At 41.7% G+C, this 21,241-nt stretch overlaps 1 protein-coding gene across 2 annotated transcripts in view; it reads right to left on the minus strand.

Annotated features, from left to right (window-relative positions):
* The window catches only part of GALNT7 (polypeptide N-acetylgalactosaminyltransferase 7), a 68,499-nt gene extending 47,823 nt beyond the window's left edge, over window positions 1-20,676 (minus strand). The window contains exon 1 of one of the 2 annotated variants that reach the window (XM_052682316.1): window positions 20,504-20,676. In XM_052682316.1, coding sequence (XP_052538276.1) covers window positions 20,504-20,623 — 120 coding nt within the window. In that variant the 5' untranslated portion in view covers window positions 20,624-20,676. The remainder of the gene's footprint in view (window positions 1-20,503) is intronic. The other variant, XM_052682317.1, reaches the window with a different exon arrangement.
* Between the last annotated feature and the right edge of the window lie 565 nt (window positions 20,677-21,241).

Below are 21,241 nucleotides of genomic sequence, written 5' to 3' on the forward strand. Positions count from 1 at the left end.
TGCCTTCCTTTTTAGCTTAAGGTTCAACTCTTACTGGGCTTTTACAAGTCTCATCTTTCTGTTTCTTGTGATGTCACAGTTTATAAATAAATAATCACACTGCATAAAGGAAGCCTTGTCAAGAATTCACATCACCCAATGCTTAAGAGATCTTGGAGATCAGTACACACAGTGTCTCCAAAAACCAACACAATCTTAAATAGTGATTAAAAGGAAAATAGAAAATAAATAGAAAAATACAAAAACACAAATAAATGTATGAATAAGCAGATTGTGGCAATCTTTGCATAATTTCGTTGTCTCTCATCATTAATAATACAATCATTCAAGTAGCACAGATATTCTTAAACTGACCTATTAACAAGACTGCTTTATTACCTAAGGTCACGTTATATTTTAGTCCCTCCTGCATTCTAGAAATAGAAAGGTATTGGCACTAGCAGCTTGTGCAGTAAAAAAAGAAAAAATACCAACCAAACCATTTGTAGCTGCTTGCTATAGAATAAAAGTTATCAGAGGACACTGGGTAAGGCAGAAGTATGAGCTAAATATTCTCCTTACAGAGCAAAGATGTCACCAAAGATGGCAAAAAGGCTTTTAAACTTAGAAAAAAATGAGAATTTATTAGAAGTTTATTGCAACTAGAATAATTAAATTTTTCAGTAAAGGAAAGGCAAAGTGATCAACAAAGTGGTACAGAAAATAGCACAAAAGCAAGCATATCCCAATCCATTGCATCTCTTCACGCGTGTTTCACTTCTAGACTATTTTAACTGTCTTTTCTCTGTTGCAGTACAGCGTGTTCTCTTTGGTTCCTGGGTCGTCTGTTCCCATCAGCCATAAAACTGCTTCTTGCTCTTTTCAGCTCTCCTCTCTGTGCTGTGAGGCTAACTGCACTCTTTCCTTGCCTGTCCTACCCTGCAGCCTAAAACAGTCTCCTCTCCAAGATGGCTCAAAGAGGCGAATGCCTCATTCTTCCTAATGGAGCATGACACAAATCATGAAGAGCAAGTACTGGACATCACACAAAGTAGGTTATTCTAGGTTAAGCACTTAATGAGAGTCTAATGAAGAAAGAGCTGAACCAGAGACTGTGCTCCACCACTGCATCTGCCATCAACTGTTTTCTGTAAATGCCTACAACCTTTTTTCCTTCCTCTGCACAGAGACATTGCTACATACTGCTTGTTATCAGGATGGTATTTCAACTGCAAACTTTTGCAGAGCATCGCCCCCAGTCCTCAATCCATTTTCAAGCAGAGATGGCAATGACTCAGTACTGTATGTTTATCCTTGGAAGTACCATACAGACTGCTATACCGGAGACTACATACAGATGAAAACTAAAATTTGTATACAAGTTGACTCATTTGCTAAATTCAGCTATTTTAAATACTTCATTGTGATTTAGTTGTTCAGAAACCCAAATCCCATGAAGAAGCCAAAAAAGCAAAGAGAGCACCAAGCCCTGTGGCACAGCTATTACTCTGTTGTGGCAGCAGGGAAAAAAACTGTCCAAGGTAAGCACAGCCCACCAGATACTGAGCCCTATCTTTGGAAGGCAAAGTCTAGTTTCTTGTCTTAACTTTGTGAGTGGCTCTGCTAAGCACCCAATTGCTCTCAATTTTCCTTCTTTGCCTATAATAGCTCACTACTTGAGAGACGACAAGCTACATCTATTCATAGGAAGGACATCACACGCTTATTAAAACTAAACCTTGTTTTCTTTGAAGAAGCTTCATGAAAATATTTTTTCTTTAACTTCCCAACTCGGAGGCAGCACACTGGGCACCTTGCTGTGTGGGATGTTCAGCAAGGTGACTTTCTTCTTAAACAAATGCTTCAGAAAACACTGGAAAATAAGTGCAGCAGGTATTGGAGAAAGAACAAAGCAGTGGATAAGAGGATGCATTTTTAAACAACAAAAAAATGCAACAAGTAACTTCTAAGGCCACAGCCAACTCCAAAAAATTGTTTAAGCAGATGAAAACTGTGGAAAATTTCCAAATGCTCACCATTCTGTCTGATTCTAATCAATAGTATCATCACTCATCTATGTAAACATTTGTTTTATGTATTTTGTTCCAATGCAGCCTTCCGTTCTCCTTTTAATCCCTCTCGAAGCATAGGTAGCATTCCAGTTCTGTTTACAATTTTTTTGATTAAGGTGGTGCCACTGATTACTCTATTTTAGAGGGGCAAAAAGCTGGAGGTAAAAGCTTTTTCCACCTCTTTCATCTAGAAAAGCTGAGTACCCTATTGAAAAATCAGAAATTCCCTTTGGAAGAACGTACTGTATTTATTGCAGAAGGTGCAAAACTGCCTCCCCATTTCCCTGCTCCAAGAGATTAGGAGTATTGCCATCTGCACATCACTATGGGGTTTGGAGCAATCCTACATATTTGACCAGGCTTTGAAAACAGTGCTGAATGATTCACATAACATCTGGAAACAGTGAAATCTTACAAAAAAAAAAAAAAAAAAAGAACAACATCAACTCCTTCAACTTGCATACAAGATCTTCAGATTCATGCACTGCTTTTTCATCTTTCAGTAGCCTTTTTCTAGAAGACATGGCTTTGGACCATATAATACAGAAAATCTCACAAGCAAAATGTTTTACAATGCAGCCTGATAAACTAAAATCCTTTTTTTTTTTTTTTCTTTTTTTTTTTTTTTTTTTTTAAACAGGAAACTAGATATTTAAGTTGAGACCAGGAAAATAGAGCAAAGCTAAAGGCATTTATTCATTTTATTCTAAGTGTGGAATAATCAGAAATATTCTTGGGACACAATAAATTCCTTCATAATAATTCAAATAACCAACGCTTTGCTGGCCTATAAATCATTTCCCCCAGGATCTAAGATAGAAAGGGACATATTTGATAGAGAAGCAAGGGACTCAATCAAGCTGAAACATCAGCACTGTTGCAAGCTAGCCACTATTCTGAAACAGCCATTATCCTCAAACCACAATTAGACAAGTGTCCACAATCTTCCTTTCTGGAAGGATCAGGTGAATGCTTGACCAGAAAAATTACCACTACAAAGAACAAAGTGGACAATTGCTTAATACACCATCTAAATCAGCGTGGGTTATAAAACTCAAAAGGGCCTCCAGATACCAGGTCTTCATCTATGACCTTTGGCCCATAGCTCCATAAAACTCCACAAACTCACAAAACAACACTGATCTTCATCTGAGCTTTGCCATCTCTATCCACACTGCCAGTCAGAGGCTAGTAGAATGCATGTCCCATTTCCTAGCTAAAACAAGCTCCATCTCTTGCAGATCTCTTGGACTATTCATCTTTAACAATTAACAAAAATTAAGAACACAAGATCCGGAATACCTAAAAATAAAAACAATGATGTTATATTAATATCTTGTGAATTTATTATAAGCTGATCGAGGTAGTTTTGCTAATTCTATAGCAGTATTCCACTCCAGCCACATATGCACATATTTTAAACTGCACGCAAGCAACTTCAGTAGTTTTTGCCATCAAATGGATGACAAATAGAGAAGGCACCCATAAGAATGACTGAGTAAAGAAACACGGCGGCTGTTTCTTCTAGACTTGAACAATTAACATTTAAATTATGAAATTTAAGAGGCCAAGCAGTTAGAATTTATAACCCAAAGCTTTGCTATTAAAAATAACCAACTTTATTATTTCTCAATCCATAGGGAAGAAGTCTGAGAAATAAACAAAAGTTCCCATAAATCCTAATGTTTTAAGTAATGTCATGTTTTCCAGCCCCCCAGGCATCAGCTATGAGCACTGCACTAGTTAAACCCAGTAGAGAAGGATTGCAGGACTTTATCCTTATGCCTCAATCTTTTGAGACAGACAGATATTTAGAATCATGGAATCATAGAATCACCAAGGTTGGAAAAGACCTAAAAGATCACCCAGTCCAACTGTTCACCTATTCCCAATAGCTCCTACTAAACCATGTCCCTCAACACAACATCCAGTCTTTCCTTGAACACCCCCAGGGTCGGTGACTCCACCACCTCCCTGGGCAGTCCGTTCCAAAAAACCATGCATCTGTTTTATATACCTCAGTGAGCAAATTACATTCACAATACAATAAATCCACTGCTGATGGACGTGCTTGACCAAGGGATGCAGGCTTCTGTGCTATATCTTGTATGCCTCAATTTTTCAGTCATCTGTCAATTTCATTTCATATTTCTTACTATTAAGAAACAAACCGCATGATTAGATTTTCATTTATCTTGAAATACCATTACCATTCTCGAGCTTTACAACAGCCTATTTCTGTCTTTTATTTTAAATTGCATTTCACAATTTGATCAACCCTACCATTTTAAAAGCTTTCTCAGAGAAACAGCCAGCCAAGGCAAAAGCTGCACTGTATGAAAATTACGCATAGTCTAAAATGCATTTCTGAAAATTGCATCTGAACTCCCAATAGATTCGGGAGACTCGGTATTTACATGATTACCTTGCAGACTGCTTGACAAGCAAGAGGAAAGCACTTTTTATGATCAACTGTGTTTTGTTCACTTTTTCCTGACTCTTCTTTCCTGCATCTTTTCTGCGCAGGATACTGAAGAGAATCTGTGTGGTACTTGCCAATAAATTACAGTTATATCCTACTGAATTGTTGAGGTAAAGTACGCTCTTATCTGTTTTTAACTACATTAAAAATATTATCAACATCATACATATCATGGAAGCACAAAGCAAAAAAAAAAAAAAAAAAAAAAAAAAAAGAATACCAAAGTAGCAAGAGCCAATTTACTGAACAGAGAAACCAACCCTCATAAACTGACTTCTCTTTCTGTGACACATACAGTTGATGACATTTCTTGTTTTGCTGTAAAGTGGACACGAGGAAGCGCAGAGTCTTACATCTGGTGAGGAATAACCACATCCGTACAGCTTAGGAGATGACCTGCTGTTGAGGGGCTCTGTGGAAAAGGACCTCGGGATCCTTGTGGGCAAAAGGTTCACCATCAGCCAGCAGTGTGTCCACGTGGCCACAAAAGTCAATGGTACCCTGGGGTACACTAAAAAGAGCATGGCCAGAAGGTTGAGAGAGGTGATCCTCTTCTCCTGTGCCTGGTGAGGCCACACTTAGAATACTGTGTCTAGTTCTGGACTCCTCAGTTCAAAAAAAGACAGGAATCTCCTAGAAGTCCGGGAGGGCCACAGAGATGATAAAGGGCCTGGAGCATCTCCCGTACGAGGAAAGGCTGAATGACTTGGGTCTGTTCAGCCTTGGGAAAAGAAAACTGAGGGCAATATGATTAATGTTTATAAATATGTAAAGTGAGGTAGGATGCAAATGGATAGGGCCAGACTCTTCTCGGTGGTGTGCAGCAATAGGACAAGGAACAATGGCCTATAACTTGAACATACAAAATTCCACACAAACAAGCAGAGAACTTCTTTATGGTAAGAGTGACAGAGCACTGGAACAGGTTGCATAGAAAGGTTGTGGAGTCTCCTGCTATGAAGACCCATTTGGATGCCTACCTGTGTGACCTATTGCAAGAGAACCTTCTTTAGCATGCGAGTTGGACTCGATCGATGATCTCTTGAGGTACATCCCAACCTCTGCAATTCTGTAATTCTGTAAGGAATGTCAAAACCTTTTTCATAGCTTTGCTTTAAGAACCATATAGTGTGTGAACACAGTCTTATTCTTTGCATCTTTTAGATAGTCAGCAAGAATACTAGAACCTAATCCACAAACTTCTTTGAACAGATCTCTGGTCTGTTGTACCCTATTCTTCACCACCCTTCCAGACTAGCACTTAGCTCATGCTTTCCATGCAGCATCTTTTCTTTTGAGGAGGAAAGTCACCATGCTCTTAGTGAGACCATGAGTTCTAATAGGCAGGCATGCTGCCACTGGAGCTCAAAAAGCAGACTGCCTTGACTTTTACTTGATTAGTGCTGGTGATCTGCAGTGGTACAAACAATCTCAGAATGAAGCTGTCCAAGACTGGTATTCAAATCTTGGGATCTGACATCCTACGTGCTTACATTTATTGGGGCAACAAGGTTCAGCCCTTAACCCTGAACACCCTCCAAGGCTTCTGCCTACATCTGAGGAACCATTCTGAGGAAAATTTTCACATGACTCAGCTCAGGTACAATCAGGCTGGCATTTCTGACCACAGGACTGGAGAAAATTTGAATAAACATCATCTACGTGTGCACACCAATCCCTCGGTCAAGAAGCAACTATGAGAAATAAGTATCAAACTCCAGCAGCTGCTCTCTTTTCCTCTCCGTCCACACCAGGAAACACTGTTAGAAATCATAGGGAGCACTGGACTTACAGGGTACACACTGTCATTTTCAACTCCTCAGAGACACTGGTATAAAGCACCAGACATCAGACATACTGTAGTTCACAAACATTCTACCTTTTAAGTGACAAGAATTTCAATCAAAGTTAAGAGTCTTTTTTCCTTTTTTAACATGGGCTTTAATACAAAAGTGCCTCTTACTGCCTGCTGCAATTTCTTGCATTCAAATCAGCAGTAGATGACTGTAGCAATCTACTGTTTCTACATGCAGCAGACAAAAAGACACACATGGACCCTCCCTGCTTGCAACAAATAGAAGTCAGTCTTCACAGCACTGAAATAGAATATCAAGAAATATTTGAAATTTGAAGAACTGCAATCTTTTTTAACCGATGCTGATTTACTCTAAAGATTTTTTCTTATGAACTCAGAAGTCTTGGCAAATCAAACTCTCTATATAAATAACTAGAATGGAATTTTAGTTAAAAATTGATCCAAGAATGACTGCAAGCATTTTTTCAGGTTCTATTTGCCTCCATAAAGCTGCTGGCAGCTGTAGCGATTTCCATAAACACTAAGCATACATGAAAGCATGTAGGCATCAACTGTAGGCGCTAACGACTGCAGTTAGGAAAACTATGGCCTTTACTTGCTACTTCTAACATTTTTCAATGTTAGAATGATATTAGTGAGATGTAATTATGATTAAATCCCTATTCCACTCAACAGTCCTAGCAAACTAAAAATAAATAAAAACCCCAAGCCAACACACACACAAAAAAGTAATTAAAAAGAAAGTATAACTAAAGTATTTTAAAGTTCTAAGACTTGGGCAAACTAAAAACACCAGGAAGTGATGAAGAGGTCAGCTGATACTTTATAGAAATTGTTGGAACGACCCAACTGGATACAAAAAAAATTCTCACCATGACCACAGCCTAGCACTGCAACAAAGTAGACTGAAAGGTCATGAAGTTTCCTTCCTTGGAGGCTTTTAAGACCCGACCAGACAAAGCCCCGAGCAACCTGTCTGACCCCATGGCTGACCCTGATTTGAGCAAGAGGCTCGACCTCTTGAATTCCCTTCCAGCTCCAGCTATCCTATGGTCCTATAGAAAAAAAATGGCATTGTCTTCTTGACTTCATTAAAGCTAGGTATTTTTTTTCCACTTCGCATTTAATTCAGCTTAAAAATAAGCTTTTCATTTCTAACAATTTCAACAGAACATGAATAGCAGGAACTCTCATCCCTTTAGTAAGGAGCAGTTGAAAGCCCAAGCAATAGAAGTCACTTCAGACATAATATTTTACCTGGAGACAGCATGTTTTCCTTTGTTCAGTATGGCATTTCCAGTTATGTAATTCTAGGCAGTATGACACAGCTGCAGATTTGTAAAGGAACTCAGACTTGTATTAAATGTGGGAAAAAAAAAAAAAAAGAAAAAAGAAAAAGAAAAAAGAAAAAAGAAAATCACTCGCTTATTCTTCCTACTGAGTATAGGCATTCAGGTCTCACTTCCCTGCTTTATTTAAAAAAGAAAGTTTGGAATACTTCAGAATGTCAATACTGTGATGCATTACATTGACATTTATCTTCCTGAGATTGTAGATACGCTGATACAGTAAGACCTGAAGGTGATATTTTTTATCTCTGCTGCAAGATGAACAGTGGAACATCATGAAAATGAATTATAAGATAAACCTAGGACTTGCTGAACAAATAAATGAAAAATACTGATCTTAGCCGGTGTGGTGAAGCTGCCTTTGCATTTTTATTTTCTCTAATTTGTTGTGGATTTAAAACTCTGTCTGATAGATGCTGGATGTTTGGTAATTTTTCTAGCCACTGTTCGAGAGTAAGATGAATGCTTTACTTCTCACCTCTACACATTTTTATCCCCTCTGTGTGCCAACACAAGCACCTCTATGTCTGCACACAGAGCTGGATCAATGACTCCCCAAAACAAGCCATGCAGGCAAGCCAAAGGAACCTGGCATCCATAAGCAGGGTGAACACCAGTGCTGACAGTTCAAATGGGAACGTGAAAAAAACAGCCATGGAAGCTGAAAAATACAGACAAGTGTGTGCCCTAACACCAAAATGCACAAAAAACTGGAGTTCTAGCCATCCTCAAAGCCCTCCTCAGGATCTCAAGGGGCATCCAGGAGAAAAATTACCACCAATCTGGCATGAGAGCAGCTGCTTGGCTTAACAGGGGGGCTGACTGTTGCTATTTTTTTCTTTCAGGATTTGTTTTGTTTGTTTTAATTAAAAGGTACAAGACAGCCTCTCTCTTTCTAAGCCTTTCTGCTCCCTCAGAGGAGACCCCTGTGCTGCACTGAGGAACTGGACACACAAAAGCAGATGTGGTACAATAAGATCATTGGGAAAAAATGCAGGCTTGCCCAGCTGTGGGGTTTTCTGAATTGCTGCCACACCCAGGCCCTATCTCAGTCACAGAAACCAGAAATAACACAAGCATTCCTGCTCAAGGAAAGTCCTTAACAAGAAAACACTTTGCCTGAAGTGGGCTGAGCCACTCTTGCTGTTCACATTCCCTGATACCCAACAGTGTTCTTCCAGTGTTTTTGATGGTCAGTGGCAATGGTAATGCAGGAGGAACAGTTACACTTTAAACATGAATCTCTCTTTTGTCCTATTTCTTCTAAAGCAAAAACACACTTAAAGAAAGCAAACATTTTCATTTTATAGAACAAAAGAGAGTTGCATGTTCTTCAACCTGAGCAGAAGATGTGAATGTCCAGCAGCTGTCCCTGCACTGTGTGAGGTTACTTTTTGGGGAAAGCTCCCAAGCATCGGTAGGAGTTCTCATAAAAAAGAAGTTATTTTCACAGTATTATGAATTGAACGTGTTTTTCTAAAGTACCATGTTTTTCTTGAGAAATGCACCCAAGCATCAGGCAGAACTCCCTTCCACATAAGATAAAAAATTAAACAAAATTAGCAAGTGATTTCTGACTCTTACATCCGATCTTTTACACCTCTAGAGTTAGATAAGAAAGGGCATTAAATTAAGGAACCTACCAATCCAGGGCTGGCCACATCTCCTCAGACTACAGACAAAATAAATCTAAGTAACTGTGAAACCAACCAACCAAACAAACAAAAACCCTTCAAAAGCAAAATGTGTTACAGGAAAAAAACATCTCACCTCTCACTTAAACAAAAAGCTTCTGCCAATTTCATGTACATTTAAGTGTTAATGACATAAACAATACTTCAGAAGAACTAAGCCTTGTCCCACTGGCATGCAGTTTCCCATTCACAAATACCATCCACTAACATGGGGCTGCAGTTATTCTGTAAAATGCATGAAAGAAACAGATGCTGTGGAGCTTTTTCATTGAATCACAGAATCATAGAATGGCCTGGGTTGAAAAGGACCTCAAAGACTTTATTCTAAGTAAAACTGATCTTAAAAATAAAAGCACATAGGTCACTCCAAAAGCTATACCTCCTATTTATTTGCATGTAAACTACAGCTGCAAAGAGCACAATAAAACTAACTGATAGAGCACACTGTCAGTTACAAAACACTGTTTTTCAACATAGTCATCACAGTTAGCCAATTCACACAGCTGATTAAGATGCTCTTCATTTTGCAGTGTGACAGCTGTGCACGGTCATCTAGAATGTGGCTTTGATGTCACTATCACCAGTGCTGAAATGCAGCATCCTCTGCTTCACTGTGCTCACATCCACTGCTCGGTCTCCATAAATGTTCAGTGAGAGCCAATGAATAACAGTGGGTGCCATTTCTTCATTAAGGAAGAATTCAGTTCCACCCCTTTGCTTCATACACACCTCCATGTCAAATGCCATTCTGTCAGGCTGTCCCTCTTCCAGCATCTGTCACATAGCAACAACATGTCATGGAATACTGATGGGAAGGTTCAACCTCTACTACCGTACTACCAACAATGGCCTCTGACACTGTGGGTCAACATAATAAAATAGGAGGCATTGCTTTTGGAGTAGCCCTGATACATGCCTTTTAGTAAATGTACAGAAGAATTTCACTCCCCGCTTACCAAATCTCTGGTTTGGGAACGAAAAAAGGAAGACGATAAAATACAATTATTTCAGATAGTTGAAAGTATTCTCACTGATGAACATTTTAAGACGTCAGAGTCAAGACTATCTAGTTAAGCTACTAAATGTATCTTTAAAGCACCGACTTAAAAGTATAATAAGTTCTGTTTGGAACATTATGCCTTTGGTACTATTAAAAAATGAATTATGGTTGTTAGATAAACCACATTAATAGATAAGAGTTTTTTTTTTTTTTCTTAGAAATTAACAGCTGTGAGTCATTCCTCAAAATGAGGACTGTTGGGATTAAAATGCAAACTGTATTTTGACAAGTTTTTAGTAGACTAAATTCTAAAGTCTTGCAAATATCATGCAAGATGAAACCTGTTCAAAAACCTGTTCAAGCCATCTCTCCTTTGCAGTAATGCTAATGGGCCAAGTCTACCAGTGGGAACTTTAGTGCTTAGCATTTAAGGCTGTAAAGACTTCTGTAATCCTAGACTTGAGTTGCAGAGTTTATAAAGGAATAGGTTTTTTTTTCCACAAAAACATTAGCATTTTATATCCTGTGAAAAACCTGTTAGAAGATGGACTGTCCAGCTATTACTCACGCTAAAATCAAGAGAGGTATTCTAATCATTTGTATTTTTTCTTACCTTTCAGATATTCAGTGTAATGTCTTACACTGCAAACAAAGAAAACAATTAAGTTGCAGCACGGCTTATAAAGGACGTATATACATGCTCTGAAGAGCTGACTTCATGCTGAGGGTCATGAGAATAAGCCTAATTAAAATCCCTAAATCCCAATAAAGAATCAACTAGGAAAAATCTAGAAGGGGGAAAAAAAAAGCGTAATTGAAGTATTCATGTGAGGATGAGAGTGAATATGAAGGTGAACTTGCAAAAGCCAGTGCATGTCATTACAGTAACGCAGACTTGTGCTGGCTGCAGTCAGTCAGCAATCAATATCAAGCTTCTTAGTGCAGATCCCATCATACCTTAGTCACCCAATATGACCATCCAGAACTATTTTTAGAAAGTTAATTTTTGTGGCAAAAAAAAAAAAAAAAAGCTTTTCAATTTCTGTAAATATAAAATTACACAAAGATCCCATGCCTTAGTATTCCTCTGAGAAGTGAGAGGCTGCTTAGTTGACAGTAACTAAGTGCATCTGACTACATGTGCCCTGATGTGCATTTTGCTGCACACATACAGTTAAGCTAGCTTGGGTTTACACATACACAGTGTTGGAAAATATCCTCAAAATAACCATCTACCAAAGAGGCAGAAAGCACCTCTTGCAAGTCCCAACCACAATACACAAGCAGAGTGGAATCACAGAAAGACGACATAGGACAGAAAATGTGCTCAAGGACAGCACATTTCAAAGAATTCTCATTATTTTAAAGTAGGCCAACCCCTAGGACATATCCATTTCATCCAGAAAAATTAATCCAGTCTGCTCCCTGCCATCTTCCTTTTCCCAAGGCCCCTCAGGCATACACAAAGATTAAAGGCTACATGAACTATCCTGGCAGTCTGCTCCCTTTTATCAAAACAGCTTGACAGCTCCCCTGTCATCACAAGTCTTGGTAAAAGATAACAACAGGAGGAGAATCTGGCAGCCACCTGAGAAGCGACTGACTGACTGGCTACCCATGGAAAAGGCAAGTCTGCTCACTAAGATAATGATTCTGTATCTTGGCCCCTTTGTTTCTCCACACCAAATAATGGCTATGGCATCACCACTTTGGATTCTTTCTCAAGTGTCTCTTCATGCATTGCCAGGAAGAACTCACCACTGCGGTTAAATAGCTTCATGGCCTTGCTGTGCTTGTAGTCTTCCTTAGCGAAATCTCTCTTAAACTGTGTACATTGCTGAAAAATATGCAAGTCTTCAAGACGAACATTTTACATCAGAAAACAGAGAGAGAAAGAAGGTACAAGGAGGTTTCAGCTCTTGGACATCTTGGTCACTCAGTCTTACTTCAGAGGTTGAGGGAGAAATACCAGCTTTTGGAGCTGATGGCAGTAGGGGATTCTTCTGCCCCTTTAGTATGAGGTGAGGCACAGGAAACACACACAGTATTCTTTTGTTTTGAGAATTGCTGGCTAAACACTTTCCAATGAGAAGCAGGCAATTGCCTGCACATCCACAACTAGAATACACTTACAAACAACCACTAAAAGCCATTCTTCCATTAGAAGAAACAAGCCACAACCAAAATCAAAATCCCCACCACCAACTTCCTTTTCCACCTTGGCAGACCACTGACCTAAAGCTAAGCACTAGTGAATGTCTTGGTTCTGCCCTGGAAAAGGGTATTTCATAAAGGGGAAGAAAATAAAGGTGGAATACATGGAAGAGGTGAGAAAAAACAACAACATATTTCATAGCTGCTGGTCAAAGCATTTCAGAAGACTTTGGCACATTAGAATAACACTGGGGAGATAGATTACCAGATGCTTAGCAGGTGAAGCAATCTAAGATGCATGATAAATGCACATTGACACATGCATTGCTTATAAAGGACATATATATACAAGCCTTGAAGAACTGACTTCAAGGCCTCATTTAAGTGCATGCGTAGCAAACCACATTTCAAGACTAAAGCATGAAGAGAACAATTTGTTTTCTATGGAGAACATTTTATCTCAATATTGTCTTTTTTGTTATTCCTTCAGTGATAGGAAGAATAGAAAGTTCATGGCATTACCATTCAAGATACTTGTAACAGGCAGCTTGGTTTCTTTCTTGTTTTAATTTCAGATGTTATTAGATGATGCATTTTCTACAACAAATTAACACAATAAAACAATAAATACCTCCTTGATTGACACTGCTAGAATTCTTATTAACTAGTTCAAAATAAAGGCACTGTTTAAATATCTCAAATCCATAAAGACAGGAAATGAGCAATAAAATAGAATCCTGCTATGGTTCAACCCTATTGAAATGCTATTCATAGTTTTCTAGTCATCTTTCAAAGGGAAATCTTCTATGACAGGTTAAAAACAAAGCAATTTTTAATCCCGAAGTTCTGACAAAAATATTCAACTATGAAAAAAACTATTCAATTTTGTTCAAAATATTGCACTTCTTTTTCTAAAACATGCTAACATAATACTGTCTGCCTTATTCAAGTAATGAGCCTTAAGTCAGAATAGTTATTGCTAAGTCATTTTCACTGCCAAATTTTTTTTAAGACAACAAAACAAGTAAGAAATTTTGTGGGCAAAGCACCATCTGCTCATGCCTTAATTTTGCTAACACTTATATATTGAGACCTTCAGCTGTAAAGAAAGTTTTCCAAATGTAAACAGCATATAAAGTAGCATACTGGCTTTACCTTATACCTTTCTCCAACCCCCTCCTGCTGCTCGGAGGTATACCACGCACCAGTGCTGGCTGCTGCTCTTTGCAGCCTAGAATTCCATGAGGAAATCAGAAGAAAATGAGCTGCAGCTTAGAAAGCAAGAGCAATACTAAAAAATGTCACTGGAGTCAGTAATCAGAATGAAGGATTCAAGAAAAGGTAGTAAGAGAAAAATGAAATAAGCACAATATTATAATATGGAAAAAAACCTCATGTGCTTTGTGAGTTGCAAGAAAGCAAGAATGCTTACGTGTAAAGAAGAAAAAGCCTTCCAAGTGATATGCCTACTAGCCTGCAGCAATTCAGAAAATGAAAGAAATGAAAATGGTAGCTGAGTAGAGACTAATATTTTTCTGTCCTTAATAGTGGCAGTGAAAAGCCATAGCTTTCCCCTCCTCAGGTATGTCTGCTTGATACAATCCTTTCTAAAGTATCACCTCTTCATTACAGGAAGTAGCATCTACTTAGCCAGGTAAGGAAATATTGTTATGCCTGCAAGTGAATGAAATGGGTTTTCAGGAAATAGAAATTCTATGCTACGAAGTGCATGTATAGGAAAGCACCAACCCATTCCATCAATAGCTTGCAAAGAATTTGACTTTTCAAATTTCAGACTTACCAATTCTAATGAGGTATCAAATGATTAAAACAAACATATCAAAACCATTTAACCACAAATTGGAAGAACACAATAAAGATCATCACTTGAAGACTGACCAGAAACATCACTTTTCTCCTCTAGCTGGTTTGTAATTACAGCCCTTCAGAAAGGTGCATAACTCTTTCAAGGTGGATGCTACAATTTAACTAAAAAAATCCACTCCAGAAACTCACTATTGAGTCCAAGCTTAACACCTAGTTTAACTTTTCAGAAATCTACCCTGACTTTTATATTTTCTCCCTGAAAACCCGCATTGACTGAAAGACCAGCATGCCCCGACACCCAAGCCCGAATGGTATCACAGGCTGCCAAGACACACACGGCAGGCTGCGTACCGCTCCCATTTGTTGGGTGCACTGCGCTTTCTGAATGCACTTCCTTGGTTTTGCTATTAATCACAAGGGGAAAATACCTCACTCGCCAAAACAGCGCCTAAATCTAGAGCACTGCAGGGCGGAGGTGGGCTGTTAAAGGCAGATCCACGCAGGATAAATTCCCTTTAATTCAGAAAATGATTAAAGAAAGCTGATGGAGGAGGCGGCCTTTTAAGCAGCATGTTTCTATTTTTAAACTAATCGTTCGCAGCAGCCTTTTTTTCCACACTTACAGAGGAAATCCAGTAATTAAATGTAACTGCTACCAGACTCAGAATCCTTCTCTTAGTTTATTTGGCCTATTTTCTGTAAAAAGCATCCACCCCCCTCCAAGGTAGAAGTCAAACCTATTAACGTAACAGCTTATCCTGCCCTATTTCCACTTGGCAGTCTCCCGTAATGCTGATTTAATATCTGACAAAAATAGGACAAAGATACTGTCATTCTTCATTAGGGAATGCCAGCTCAGTACAAGCAATTTTAACTCTACAGAGCTTGGGAAGGTGCATGCTGCTTGGCCACGTGATGAAACACCCCCCCACACTTCTGCATGATGCTCCTCTCTGGGCTGCACACTAATGACCCACTGGGCCCTGTCTGATAGCTGAACTTAATAACAACAGAACTTCCACTGCTTCAGCTCGGCCACCATCTCCTAATTCAGTTCCTGTAGAATAAAGACAGAACTGCTACCTAGATTTTCACACCTTTTAAAGTAAGGACTTCATAGCATGCTATTTTTAATGCCCCACTGTGTGGCCACTAAGACACCACCAAAGGTTCCTGGACTAAGGACTCTTTTCCAGTAATGGGATTCTTAAAAAGCAAACACCAGCCTTAGCATCTGCCATTTTTCAGCTGTTATTTAATTTACATTAGTCACAAATGGTAATACTTGGGGCTAGAATAGGACAATAAGCATCTTGTCACATACATATTAAATGGTGCTAAACTGCTCCCTGCAGAAGAGTAGCTTTCTACATAATTAACAGACTTGAGATAATGAGTTATTTACTTAACTTATTAGTAGTGATTCCAATGACAAAAAAAAAAAAAAAAAAAAAAAAAAAAAAGTTCAAGAAAGTTTTAATACAGTCTGTCTACGTATACCCAAATTGTAGAAACTACGTAGGGCTTTCTTCATTTCTTCACATTATTCAAAAAACCACTTTGTGGTCATTTATTCTCTAACATAACTGGAAGCATTTGACAAAAGACTTCATTTTTAATAAGATAGAGATTGGGCTTTTTGCACTCTCCCAAGGGTGACAGACTTTTACAAGCTTTTTCAAAGCCAATTTAGATGAAAGCACGCATTAAAAAAAATTAACATTTAATATCTCAAAACATTTTGCCTATTACTGTCACTAGCAATACTAAAGACTGCTGTGATAAACGGGAAGGGAGGGAGTGAAGCTTACTTGCTAGAACAGCAGCGCTTAGGCTACAGCACACTCACTGCCCCCTGTGCAAAATTTCCATACCAAGATTGGCAAAAGCCAAACTGGTGCTCTCCGTCTCAGGTCTCACTCAACTACAGAAAGGCAAATCAGTAAATAAGACACTGGCTGAAGCACATCTAACCACAGCAAGCAATTGTGGGGAGACCATTTGCTTGCCATGGTGCATCATGGACTTACCATTTGGATTTCTAATCTCATGCTCAAATCCCATCACAATTGAATACAACTCCTCCTGTCGCATTAGATTTATTACCTGATTCCAAGCTCTGCTCCTGCATTCCCTCCAGTAATGTCATCAAATTTCCCAATTCTCAGTTTCTCTTCTAAGTGCATTTGCTGTTATCCCTTAAGGAAGAGCAACGAATTTCCACTGGGACTTCCACTGCAAAGAATCTAATTTAAACCACAATAACACTTCAAGTTTAGTCTGCAACTTGCCATTAAGTCCTCAGTGACAATCCAGCTAAGGCACACAAGATATTAGCGGCCTTTAAAGTGAGGGTAGAAGAGGTGTCATGAGAAAACACTGAAAAATTCCATTTGCTTTTCTTTTCTTATTTTCCTAACTCCTCCACATCATAAATCCTGCACTTTCAGGTGGCCACATGAGAACTGTAGCACATAGCCCTAGTGGCTGGTGACAGCCGCAGTCTCGCCTGCAGGCCCACCAGTGGCCTGGATGAGGCAGCTATGAGCTACCAGCCACTGGGGAACGCTGCAGGGTTCCAAACATGAAGTAGTCAGTTCCTGAATACCAGGCTATGCAGCACACGCTGAAGTTTCAGAAAGTTTTCCTCCCTGCACTTGAGAAGAGTTCAGAATACAGAATTTATTTCATGGTTTCTACTATCTCACCACTGCATTTCTGCAAAGCCAGCTGCATACTTACATCACATTTTGTATGAGCTTCCTGAGCTATGGATGATAAAACGTGCTGGACCACTTTCCTATTATTTCTTCTTCCTACGGAAAACAAACAGGGCAACTTCTACGACCTTCTTGCAGCAGTCCAGCGAAGATCAGAAGAAGCAGGAGATCACTAATTACACTGCTGCCACATAATCCAAGAGCACGCTAAGTTGTATTTCAAGCACTGCCTTGAGGAGGCTAAGCAAATCTTAAACAAATAAATAAAATCCTAATTAAATAATTAACTGAAAGCATCTCAATACTGATGTGGTCATTTCAACTCTGTAATTGGTCAGACGTAGAGAGTTCACGACACTAAATTTACACCAGGCTCCTCTCAAATATGCCACTTTCAACTTCTCAGCCTTGAATCTTTCTTTACCTTTCCAGCCCACTGGCTCTGCCTACTGCATTCCCGCTCCTATTCTCTCCTTGGCAATACCAGTTTGCAAGGCTGTACTTCCGAGGCTGATAATCAGCAACATATCTCACTCAAGACCAGTAAGCGCCATAGCTGGGCTCCCTGCAGCAATCTTCTTACAGTGAGTAGCCTCACTGGTCTCCTACTAGCTCCACAACTATCGTCCTTGATTCTGAAAAGCATAAACAGAAAACATCCCGGAGACTCCACAACAAATACGTGATTACCTAAGAAAGATTAAGTCTAATCTTTTCTTACAGCTACAAAGAAGATTGTGTGCACACCCAACTAATGCGTTGGTACCTTTGCGATCCTTGCTGTCAGAGAGCAGGTGTTCTTACTGCTACTAAAGCTGTTATTTACTCAGCCTACCCCTGAATCTCACATTTTGTCCCAGAATGACATTTTGCAGAAACAGATCTCTGCAAAAGTGTTGTTTCCTCAATTTCTGAACACACTCTCAATAGCACTGAATATATCCATCTGCAGTAATCTCCTATCAGAAAGGAAGGATAAAATTAACTATGTTTTCATTTCCCTCCTAAATAGCCACTTCTCCACTTTCACTTTTCCTTTGGAAGCTCTGTACCTCAAGTTATCTAGCTTCTCAGAAAGATCATTCAAATCTTTCAAGATCGGTAGGGAAAAAAAAAAAAAAAGCAATATTTGAAGAGGGAATGTACTTTTTTTATATAGAAAAAGATACATAGTTACAAACTGCTACAAAATCTTCAGTATTACAGTCTATCCCATCCCTGTTTGCTGCCGTAAGCAGGAAAAGATTCACGGCTATGAAGATAAAAAGAGCAAGGCAGCTCTTTGTTCATCTTTGTTTCTTTAATGCCTGGCTGTTATTAAAATTGTGCTCTCAGCCGTGCCTGGGCTCACAGCGCAGAGTGGGGACGGTGCTGCCCAAGGTCATCTGTGAGAAGCTGAATTACTGCTGGGCAGACTTTCACAAGCAAAGGAGGGTGATGTAAGGGAAGAAGAATTACTCTGTCACCTCCGGTTTAACAAACTTTCTGGCAGCTAACAGCAGAGCAAACACACACACTTGCAAGGCCCTACATCTCACAGAACCAGCCCTTAGTACACCCTTAGCAGCACAGGGCTGAAATTGTACCAAGACATGCAGTGTTTCCCAGGTGCAGCACAGCAGCCCCCATGCCAACACATACATGCACTGTGTTCCTGCCCAGCAGCCGTGGATCTATTGGCCTTGAGGCACGCCAGGCACTGAGGTTTCTCCAAGCTTGAGAGGCTGCTGAGGAAGAGTGCAGACCAAGACATGAGTGTACAAATAATGCTGCCATCTCCTTGAGAATAATGATAAAATGCGTTCCTCGCTTTTGAGTACATCACTATGAAAGTAAATATTTGGTCTTGCTAACGAACCGTGTATTCTGTTTAGATATTATCTTTGACAGTGTTTACTTGGGAAAATTGTATTTGTTCCCAGCAAAGACCAAATTACTTCCTGAGGTGGTTATCACAGATGCCTCCTCCTCCAGCAAGGAGGGAGGTGACCAGGACAGAGAGCTGCTTTCCGACTCTTTCACTGCCATGTGGACAAGCCAGAAACATTTCCCAGATTAGGCCCAGCTCATCAACAGACCTAAATGGGGGTTCAGCTCACCACTACCCGGTGATCACCCTGTGACAAGGGGCATGGGATTCTTACAGCACCTGCACGCATCAAGGCACCAATCCCAGCACAAGCACTGCTCTGCTTGGCAGTGCAACACCACTCATGTTCCCCCAGAGGATGCTCGCCAGCAGGTCTGCTCTTTCCTACGCAGGATGAGTAATTCAACTGGTTTGACGCGAAATGTTTATTTCTTGATGTTTTCTCAGGAGGTTTGCAAATAAAATTCCTGAAGAATTCTCCCTACCCAGAGAGGCCCATGTTGTGCCTGACAAGAACAGATTACAAGAACTTCACCACTTAATAAACTGTATATCTTAAGAAAAAAACCGTGATGGCCCATTATCTCGGCAGTAACTGCCACGATACAGCAAAATGTAACAGCTTCAGAAGACAGAGCATCTGCTGAAGTCCAAAATCATTTCCATTGTTCAACAGCAAAAATTATGTCAGCTTGCTGCCCTTTGACAATTACCCAGAGCAGCCCGCTACAGAGAATCAAGATCATTAGCCAACATATCATAAGGGATCGCTTTTAAAATAATCACTGTAGACTGTAACAACTTTTCCAGGACTGCAGTAATCTTGTCCAGTCTCCTCCAGGCTCATCTCCTCCAAGAGGCACCGGCCGTCCCACACCTGCTTTTCCCATAGGAGAACACATCACCTCCTGCCTCGACCCTGCTGTCAGGTGCCGCTGGCAGTCACTCGGTGAAGCTGGCACAGCCACAGCCCCGCAGATCTCCTCTCCTGACCCCCTGAAGCATCTCCGGAGTATACGTTCCCCTCCAGCCCCGCCGTGCCCGCATCTCGTCACCGCCGCCCATCCCATAGCTTCCCACGCCCTTTTCCTAGAGGCTCCGACCCGCTACCTCCCCTCACGCAATCCGGCTCACTCTCGGCAACTGTGGGGGCAGCGGCAGAAGGACTACGGGGGGGCATCCCTAGGGCACGCTCCAGCTCCTGGCGGGACGCACGGCGCATAGCGACTGTGCGAGCGATGAGCGCTCCCCAGCGACACCCGCCCGCTGCCCGACGCGCCGCCGAACCGGGCAGGGCCGCGGTCCCGGACGCTGCCCGCCCGCGGCCCCCACCCCAAAGCGGGGCCCAGCCGGATCGCGGGGACCCCGGCCCGACCTCAGGCACTCTCCCGGTGGTTCCGGGCGGAGGCCGACCCCACGTCTCGGCGTTCCCCTCTCGGGCCTGCAGGCCGCGGCCCGGGCGGCCGCCCACCGGCAGCCCCGCGCCCGCCGCGTCCCGCCCGCCGCCCCCTCCCGCCCGGCGCCGCTGCCGCGCACTCACCCGTCCCGGGGGAGCCGGCTCCTCGGCGCGGGGCGACAGCGACGACCAGAGAAGCAGCAGCCCCAAGAAGCTGCCCGCCAGCAGCACGGCGCGCAGCAGGAAGCCGAGCTTCAGCCGCATCCTCCCGTCCGCCCTCTGCCTCCCGCCGCCGCGGCTGCCGTGCACGCAGCGCCCGGCCCCGCGCACCGCCGGGCTTCCGCCCCCCGCCCCGCACGGCTCGGCGCCGCCGCCGCTCCCGCTCCTCGCCCGCTGCTCTGCGCCTCTCCTCCTGCCTGCGCGTACAAACTTTTTTTTTTTTCTTTTCTTTTTTTTTTTTTTTTCTCCTCCTTTCTCTTTTTCTCTTAAAACCTCCCCCCTTCCCCGCCTCCCTTTCCCTCCTCCCGTTAGCCGCCGCCGCCTCCCCGCCGGTCTCACGGCCGGGGCGAGGCGAGCAGGAAGTGGCGGCGGCGAGAACCGCGCTTCCACGTGGCCGCCCCGCACTGGGGAGGGGACACCGCGCTCCGGGGGCTGCTGGCCCCGCTCCCCGCGGTGCTCTCTGCGCACCTGCTGTAGCCCGGCGCCGCGCCGCACCGTGGGGGAGCGGTGGGAGGGAGGCCGGGGCTTCCTCTGTTTTTCTTTCTTTTCTCTTTATTTATCTGTTTTTCCTCCTCTTGTGTGCTACTCAGGTCACCGGGTGGGGAAAATTCGAGTGCGAGTGTATGGCTGCAGTGATTCCATGCGGCTAGGATAACGCCAGCC

Source organism: Tympanuchus pallidicinctus, unplaced genomic scaffold (assembly GCF_026119805.1).
Source record: "Tympanuchus pallidicinctus isolate F22 unplaced genomic scaffold, pur_lepc_1.0 scaffold2, whole genome shotgun sequence".
Classification (NCBI taxonomy): domain Eukaryota; kingdom Metazoa; phylum Chordata; class Aves; order Galliformes; family Phasianidae; genus Tympanuchus; species Tympanuchus pallidicinctus.